The sequence below is a fragment of the Capsicum annuum genome, unplaced genomic scaffold, assembly GCF_002878395.1.
Source record: "Capsicum annuum cultivar UCD-10X-F1 unplaced genomic scaffold, UCD10Xv1.1 ctg4635, whole genome shotgun sequence".
Classification (NCBI taxonomy): domain Eukaryota; kingdom Viridiplantae; phylum Streptophyta; class Magnoliopsida; order Solanales; family Solanaceae; genus Capsicum; species Capsicum annuum.
The window spans coordinates 268,942-277,722 of NW_025853913.1; the positions used below are offsets into that span (position 1 = coordinate 268,942).

An 8,781-nucleotide genomic window follows, 5' to 3' on the forward strand; every position below is an offset into this window, starting at 1 on the left:
TCCAGCTCATCAATAGATTACTTCCTGAACTCCAGAGTTGGTGAGCCTCCGATCCGTTGCTTCGAAAGGTGTGATATTCTTACGTTAGTTCAGTTGTCTTATGATCCGGCCAGGGGCCTTGTCCCAGTCTAGAGTGGCTAGTAATTTAGTAGAGGCTTCGTAGACAAAATTTGGGTATTGTATTGTCATATTTTGTTGACATTGTTTGTATTATAAGTTCCCTTGAATTTTATTATAGCTTTCGCACTTTGATTATGTATGGATTATGCTTATGATAGTATGCTAAGGGATTTCTCGGGTCTTTGTGGTTTGGGATGCCCGTCACGGCCAGGACCTCGGCTCGAATCGTGACAGATACGTAAACTAATTGATTTTTAAAAATAAAAGTTACATAGTTGAAAATTACACAAAAAATACAACTCAACATAAGTAATGACGATGCAAAATACTCTTCAGTTGGCACTTGGCTCCTCGTAACGGCAAATAGGTCAACAATGACCAATCTCCAACCAATCCATAATGAAATCTCCCTGAAATAAATATGAACAAGACAGGCACAACAACTCCTCTTTCTCCTTCCCAATTTTGTCCAGACAAATCACACAATCATCATTCCTACATTCTTCTTCAATTACCTCCATTAATTCTCTTAACAACCCCATGGATGTCTGATCCATTCTCTTTAACAATCCCATGGAAGACTCATGGGATATTCGCTAGTTGTAGTTTTGTATATTAATCCTAGTTCATGTATGTATCTTTGCTAGTTGTACTTAATAGGTCTAGTAAAACACTTAAATCCTTCTCAGAGCAACTTCAGGATTGGAATATCTATAAATTCTAACCCACAGCAATCTTTTGATCCACCTATCAATCTTTTATCAAGTTAATTTAGCATGGAGATTTTTGCTTACGATGAGTCTAAATTGCATTACACGGTCTATAAAACGAAACATAAAAATTCCAAAAATCCTCCACCTGCCTATGCAAAAGTTGAAATCCAGTTGATTTGCAAAGTAGAACATATTTGACATAATCTTTATGGTGAAAAGAAGAGAAGTTGCTAGCGTCCACAAATCTCAAACTTCTATCACAATAGAATCTCAATATTTCAAGAACCCAGAAAAAACTCGTCTAGCCACATATAACCAACAAATAAATTCACTACAAAAAATGCATCAAATTGCGGGGGTAATTTTACATTTTACGGGGTTTTAAACTCCCGCAAATTTCATTTCCGAGGGTTCCCAAAACCTCCACAATACGAGCCGTCACAATCAAGTTGCGGCAGTTTTTTCTGACTGCCACAAAATAATTTGCGGCAGTTTTTATTTACAAGTTGCGGCAGTTTTAAACCTCCGCTATTTGTATTTTAAAAAAAAAATTAATGTTACAAGTTGCGGCGGTTTAAAACCTCCGCTATTTTTTTTCTTTTAAAAAAAAACATTAATGAGGCCAATCAATTTCAATTACTAATTATAGATTCTAATTTTAGCTCGATTTTAATTGTACCTTTAGAAATAATCAACAATCCAATATTTGTTCAATTCATATATCATTAACACAACATGAATAATTAAATATAGTAATTGAAAAACATGACAAAAATACGTTAACCATCAAACTTCAAAATTAAATATTCAACATTAACATCTTCAAACTCCAATTTTTCAACATTAAGCAGTATCTTCAAAATCAAATTTAAACATTAAGTACATCCAAGACATAATTGAATATTCAAGACAATTTGCAATGAAATCAATGACCGTCATTAGGATCAGAATCATCACGTGATCTCCTTGCATCCATGGGCGAAATGGGTCCACTGGACACATCACTTGGCTACATAAAAATGCAAAGTATTAAAATCAATCAAATAAACTTTCAATCCTTATTTTAGAACATTTATATTTGCGTACAACTAAAAACATCATGATAAATGTAGAGTGAGGTTAATAAGGGCAACTGATAAACATAACAACTTCTTCCCTTAATTTTTAAACTCATGTCCAGTCAAACGGTGCCGTATAATTGGGACGGAGGGAGAGTTATGGAACATTCAATCATTTAAAGCATGCAGTTTATGGAACATTCAATCATTTAAAGCATACGATTTATGTAGAGTGAGGTTGATTAGGAAAAATAATTTTGCATCAAAAGAGTTACCCTCAGATTGACCATTTAATTACTAAATTACCCAATTAGTAAAGATGTTAATTCCGACCTCGGTTCCACATCAATTGTGAACTCTATATCAATCAGTTGTCATGGTTTTATGACAGTATATCTATCTTTTGGATGTTCTTACTTGAGGACTTTGTGGATTGTTCTGTATTACTTTCAGAAAAGGAAAATTTGTGTCTCTATGTGCTTCCTAATAAAGCATCGAGAGGTGGCATTAGGCATAAATTTTGTACGTGATAGAATGCAAGAGAAAAGACTGGTAATTATCACTCGTTCACAGCATTGCTTTTCTGTAGCATTCTACTTTGGTGCATTCTGCTTTTCTGTTCACAGTGATTCACGGCAAAAGAAGCTCCTTTACTTATTATAATTTTATGAACATTCTGATGCCCAGTACTAAAAAAACCCAAAAGGCCCTAGGCTCAAGTGCCATAAATTCAAGTAAAAGCAGAAGAAAGCAGTGAAATTAATAAGTAGTCATAACCTACAAGAAAGGAACAATAATGACAACAAGATAGCGTGACAATTGAAACACAATAAACAACAGAAGATGATAGACATCAGAAATAAGAACGACAAGAATATGGCTAGTACTATGAAAAACATCTACAGCCTTCGAAAAACAAGACTCCACTACCCACTAACGTTTTACTGTGACTAACCAAACCCAAGATTTGTAACTTCTTGGCGCTATGATAATGGAAAAACATCCCGTTAGTTTATGTTAGTTCATTAATAAACTTATAGTGCTCCCACAATGCTGAGAAGCCAATGCCATGTTATAGGAGGATTAATAGTAAAAATAAGTTGATGTTGATGTTTACTGGAAGTATAAATAAAATTGCAAACTCAAACACAAAGAATATTTCAAATCTGAAGATGAATGAGTAGACAGAGATCAAACACCGAGATAAAAAAAAAGTAAAGAGCACTTTACTTACTGTTGTGGGAGAAACCATTGAAGGAGAATCAAAGAGCCCCACAAATTGTTCAGGTATCATTCCTTCTTTCATTATCATATATTCCTTCAAAGCACTCAGTATTTGATTGTGAGAATTCATTATTTGATTGTAGTTTTCTCGACATTGGAACAAACAAGAACCTCCACTACTTGATGCACTTGTACCACCAAAACGAGGTCTAACTTGTTGAAAAACTCTACTAGGAAAAACTCCTAATCCTAAACATCTCACCCTTCCAAAGTGTTTTTGCCCTAGCCCCTTACCAACGGTATCATTTGGTGAAACTTGAGACTCATCTGTGGTGCTTTGGCTCAAAGCTGACTCAATTTTTTCCTACATATAGAAAATTTGTTGTCAAAATAAATTAATAATAGAAATTCATTTTACATACTGTGGTTGATTGACCAATAAGAGTCTATGGAACATAAGTAAAACTCACACATATTTCTTTTGCCGCTTCATTAACATATGCTCCATCTTGATTCTTATGAGTAGCAATGTACATTTGTACTTGTCCTGGCCACTGTAGAGTCTCGGCCATCTATAAATTAAAAAACATAATCAAAATAATTTACTATTTAGGAATATTACATTTGAGGTTCATTCACTCACCATTTCAGCCCTTCTTGTAGCATTGGCTTTGGAGCCACCAGTGTGAGGAATTGTCTGTTTCTTTCGATTTTCACGATTCCTTTGACGCATTTTCTTATAAAAATATATTTTAACGTCAATTATAAAAAAATAAATATACAACTATAAATAAATATATTTACGTAAATACCTTTGTTGATTCTTTAAAATTGTATTCAATAAAAGAAATCCACTGATCAGGTGGAATCCCGTCCGACACCTTATCCATAATTTGAACTTTACTTTTAAGTGGATCATCAACTTCATTCCACATGTTAAGCTTATTTTCAACCCTAGATAAAGAAATATGTCATCGAGCAACAGTTTCTTGTGCATCAAAGAAGAATTTGGGCTTCAAAATAAAAATCTTGGTTAGCTTTTATATTACATGCAAATATAAAATTCAAAGACAAAAATAAAAAATAGTTTTCAGTCTCTTAAAATAATAATTGGTGGTATAGTCGTCAGAATTTAGAGCTTATACCTTTATAATATGATCGAAGATGCGATTGAAGTATGTCACTGGTAAATTCAACCATTTTTCAAAGTTGATTGGAAATAAAGAGCAATCACATGCTAAAATTCCATAAAAGTACGAAAGAAGTCTACGTGCTTCACCAAATGGTTCATTATAAATATCAAACTTAACCATGATACATTCTTCACCTGTTAAATTCAACACTTCCTTAGCTTTTACTTTGATTTTCTCGACATTATTTCTTGAATCTGTAATAAGAAAAGAGATTAGTTGAAGTTATGAGAAACATTACATTGTATTAGAAAGGTTTGTTGAATATGTATTGATAGCCAGAAGTATTTACCTATTGCGTCTATGACCCAATGCGTATTTGATTCACGTCTAGGATGTTTTTTGGGTGCAGCCTGATCTGTGGGAGCTGCTTGTAATAAGTCCTCATTTGTTGGATCCGAATGTGTATAGAATGAAATGATCGAGATGACTGTGATGAATCCTGACTTACCAGACCCAGATGTGATGGAGAGTGAGTTGATTGAGATATTTGTGATGAGTCTCGACCAATCGGAGATGGATGTGATGTCAAGTGAACTGACTGAGATGGTTGTGATTCAGGACAAACTATTGGACCCAGATGTGGCGTGTACTGATCCATAGGATTTGGATGGAATGCTGAGTAAATTGGTCGAGATGGTTGAGGTGCATGCTGAATTGGTGGAGGCAAATTTGTTGGCAGACATGCTAATTCAGTACCTTATGATGTAGATACCGGTAAATTTGATTTATACTTTTTCGGCATGCGCTTGAACCTTGGCATATCTGCAATATATTGGCAAATATCCACATTTTAGTTACAATTACAAAACAAGAATAGTGTTATTCAAGAAACTGTCAGAAGTTTTCTGTACAGGACAATTCTCAAAAAATTTTTGCACTATCTGTGATCATAGTTAAAAAATCACATCAGTTTCACCAGTAATTGAGAAGTAATTTGCCAATGGCAATGCCATTTCTATACCACCCTTGTAGTAAAACTTGAGTTCTGGCAATGACACTATTTTGTGCCCGAAAAAATTGAAACATGGCCTTAGGCCTGTTAATGTTTCAATACTTTCAGTTCTTGGACAAGTCAAGTGTTTCAAAAAGAGCAAGATCACCTGTAGAGCCTGAACCATAAAGAATAATATAAGGTGGACGCACCTGTTTACAGTTAATGTGGGACTCACAGTCTTGACAATGTGATTTCGGATTAGTTCTACTATGTAACCATCCACATTTTGGATTCAACCAACCAAGAACTCGTAAAGAAAATAATGATTCAGGAATAAATGTTGGAATGGTATGTATTATTTTATTTCCATAAAATGCATGTTCCAGAGAAATAGAGCCCAGCTTGGTTGTGTGTGCGTGTGTTAGTGGGGGTTAACAAAAGCCAGATGAAAACCCTTAAACAAGAGGCTAATGCGGGAAAAAAAGTACTTCAGAGTCTCAATTCTACCTCTCTATATTTCACAGTTATTGACATACTCCTAAAGTTACAAACTGTTCTGACATGATTAAGATTACAAGTTTTAATAGTAAAACTATAGGTGTCTTATCTTCTTTATTGATGAATATTGCATTACCAGAAATGTTACACAACATCACTAGCAATAGAGGTAATGAAAGCACAAAATTGAGCATGCTTGATCGACAACGAGTGAGAATAAAGTGGCAGGAAGAACAGGTCAATCAACAAGAGATGAGTTATTTTAGTAGACAAAATGATCAACTGATGAATTGTTTTCATCAATCATCTGAAGCTCAAAAGTTTCATGGTTTGATCAATGTAAATGATCAGAGTCTTAATGAGCTTGTGACTCAAGCAATTAAGCCAAACCATTGTTTGGAGAATAATTGGGGTGATTTTGGGACCACTGGTACTAATGGTTTTGGTTATGTACCAATTAGGGTTGGACATGGAGAAATGTCATACCCAATTGAAATGAATTATGCTATTTCAAGAACTACAAGCAGCCCACCTACCATGGTGGATAATGTTATTTCTGCTGTTAAACCAAAAGAGACTATGTTGAGTTCTAATAGAGAAAGAGAGAGTTTCTAGAAAAGGAAAGCAAATAAGAATCAACATCTCAAGGTATGTTCACACAACTCAACATGGTATTGAAGAGATGGGTGGTGAGAGAGCATACTGAGATATAATATAACAAAAGGAGCATAAATAACAGTAACAATAGTAAGGAAAATTCTGATACTACAAAGAAGAAGTCCAAAATTACTAAAGATAAAAAGCCCGACTATATTCATGTCAAAGCATGTCGGGGTCAAGCCACTAATAGCCACAGTTTAGCTGAAAGGGTGGGTTAAATATTTGGTCAAAGTGCTTTTACTACGTATAATTAATAGTTTACTCTAGTGAACAACTTAACCAGCAAGTTAATTCATATTTTTGGCAGGTAAGAAGGGAAAAAATCAGTGAGCAGATGAGATTTCTGCACGATTTGGTACCAGGATGTAACAAGATCACAGGGAAAGTAGGAATGCTAGATGAAATAATCAACTATGTCCAGTCTTTCAAAGAAAAGTAGAGGTAAAAAAACCAAGAAACAATTGTTTGGGCTAGCTTTCGCGCATGTCGATTAAGCAGACTGCCACAGAGAAAACTAGATAATAAAGTCACAGTCCACAACTATTTTATAGAAAGCAAGACTAACGATAATTTTACTAGTTTTAGAAAGCAAGACTAATCAAAATTTTCATTAGATCATCATATATAGTTACAAATTTGTTGTTTTTCCTCTCCACAGTATCTTTCATGTCGGATAAAATCAAGTATGGATTACACCTATAAATGTTTGTATAAAGTGACCATTAAATGTTTGTATAAAGATAGATAGGAAGAAATGGTCGAAAGCCTTCAAAGAACTGAACTTTACAAGCACACAACCGTTCCAGCAGAAGCAGAAAATGAATGAACAAAACAAGAGAAACAAAGTACCTTAATTGTACTTCTGTTCCACTATAGCAAACAACCACTCTTACCCACTCAAAGCTCTAAACCCCACACCGCAAAATTAATAATTTACAAGAACATAGCATTAAGAACAAGAGAAGTAAAAGAAACAAAGTACCTTAATGCAACTTCTGCTCCAATTAACTAGCAAGACGAACGCAATTCTAAATCTTCTTTGACCTACAGACAAGGATATGATTACCATTACAACACGTCTTTTATTTTTCAATAGGTGCCAGCCAATACTAATATACAGCACACAGGACAGTGAAATTGAACCTCAGAATTAAACTCTATGATAGGGCCAGAGGCAATCAGGAATAACAACATCAAACACAACCGCTTTAACAACCAGCATCTACCACAGAGAGGGAAAACTTAAAGATGATAGGTAATTTAACACATTTCATCCTTTAAGGCTGTTTGAACATGGAAAAGAACTCAATATAGTTACAAGTCAATTCATTACAACGCTAGCTACAAACAATAACTATGAAAAACAAATAAACCAATTCATTAATGATTGGGATAGAACAAAACTCAATATATTCATAACTTCAAAAGATGGTAAGTTTTGAAAAAAACACTAATCAAGCAAGAAAAAGACAGTGCTAGAGGAAACTAAAAAATAAAGATATATCTATTCAGTCATATGCTCCTCTATTACAATTTGGACATCCTCGTAATCAACATAAAAAAAATGTCTAAATTCTTGTTGTTGGTATGGCTCATTTTCATATATTTCCTCTTCATCAATCTCTCCCATGCCAAACAAATCTCTTGGTTTTAGATGTACAACAACACTCCATTCTTTATCATTTTCATCATTAACATAATAGAGCATATTATCTTGTGATGCTTCAATATACGGATCATCATCCATACGATCACCAGTATGAATCAATTTGGAAAAGTTGACACAATTAAAATTCCAAGAATCTATTTTAAATCCTCTGTTCCGAGTAATGTCAGCCCATTGACATTTGAAAATAACAACCCTAAATTTTTCATAATAATTAAGCTCAACAATGTCTTCCAACTTTCCATAATATTGCAGGTCTGCTTGTGTTGCATGTCTATCTGCACTAGATGCAACAGAAGAAGTGTTAGAGACAAGAAAAACACCACTATTTTGAGTTTTTAATCCTTGTTCTCTAGATAAAGTTCAAAATTTGAATCCACTAATGTTATAAGCACTGGATCTTCTCGCATCTCGGGCTGGACCTTGTGCTAAGAACTTCATCTCATCAGAGATAGTATCTGCTATACCCGAATTCATAATCTAAATATATAAAACATTTATATTAGAAATTTTAAATTGATAAAAAAATCATACGAAAATAAATATTTTAATGTCATTCACTCACTCTCTTAGGAAACCAATCAGGAAACTCTTTACTAACTCTTCTCTCTACCTCTGTTGCTGAAAGTCTACGGCCTCTTGTACTTTTTTTGATGTAATCTCTAAATTCACTATAAAGACACCATAATTAGAAATTTTAATCAAATTAATCAAT

The 8,781-nt window shown here is 34.0% G+C and overlaps 1 protein-coding gene and 1 pseudogene across 1 annotated transcript; one reads left to right on the forward strand and one right to left on the reverse strand.

Annotated features, from left to right (window-relative positions):
• Window positions 1-1,758: 1,758 nt before the first annotated feature.
• Window positions 1,759-5,261, reverse strand: LOC124892348. The gene is made up of 7 exons (XM_047403658.1): window positions 5,225-5,261; window positions 4,373-4,502; window positions 3,928-4,069; window positions 3,759-3,851; window positions 3,586-3,687; window positions 3,126-3,479; window positions 1,759-1,842 (listed from the first exon to the last, which is right to left on the reverse strand). Exons 1-7 carry the CDS (start codon window positions 5,259-5,261, stop codon window positions 1,759-1,761), a joined length of 942 nt encoding a protein of 313 aa, XP_047259614.1.
• Window positions 5,262-5,860: 599 nt separating this feature from the next.
• On the forward strand, window positions 5,861-6,839 carry LOC124892350 (annotated as a pseudogene).
• Window positions 6,840-8,781: the final 1,942 nt, after the last annotated feature.

Bases quoted from the DNA above. Each gene is read 5' to 3' on its own strand.
- LOC124892348 (XM_047403658.1), bottom strand. From the start codon at position 5,261: ATGGCATTGCCATTGGCAAATTACTTCTCAATTACTG. The intron at 3,688-3,758 runs GTGAGTGAATGA...TTTAATTTATAG, and splicing joins CTACAAGAAGGGCTGAAATG to ATGGCCGAGACTCTACAGTG. The intron at 1,843-3,125 runs GTAAGTAAAGTG...ATTTTTATGTAG, and splicing joins CAATGGTTTCTCCCACAACA to CCAAGTGATGTGTCCAGTGG.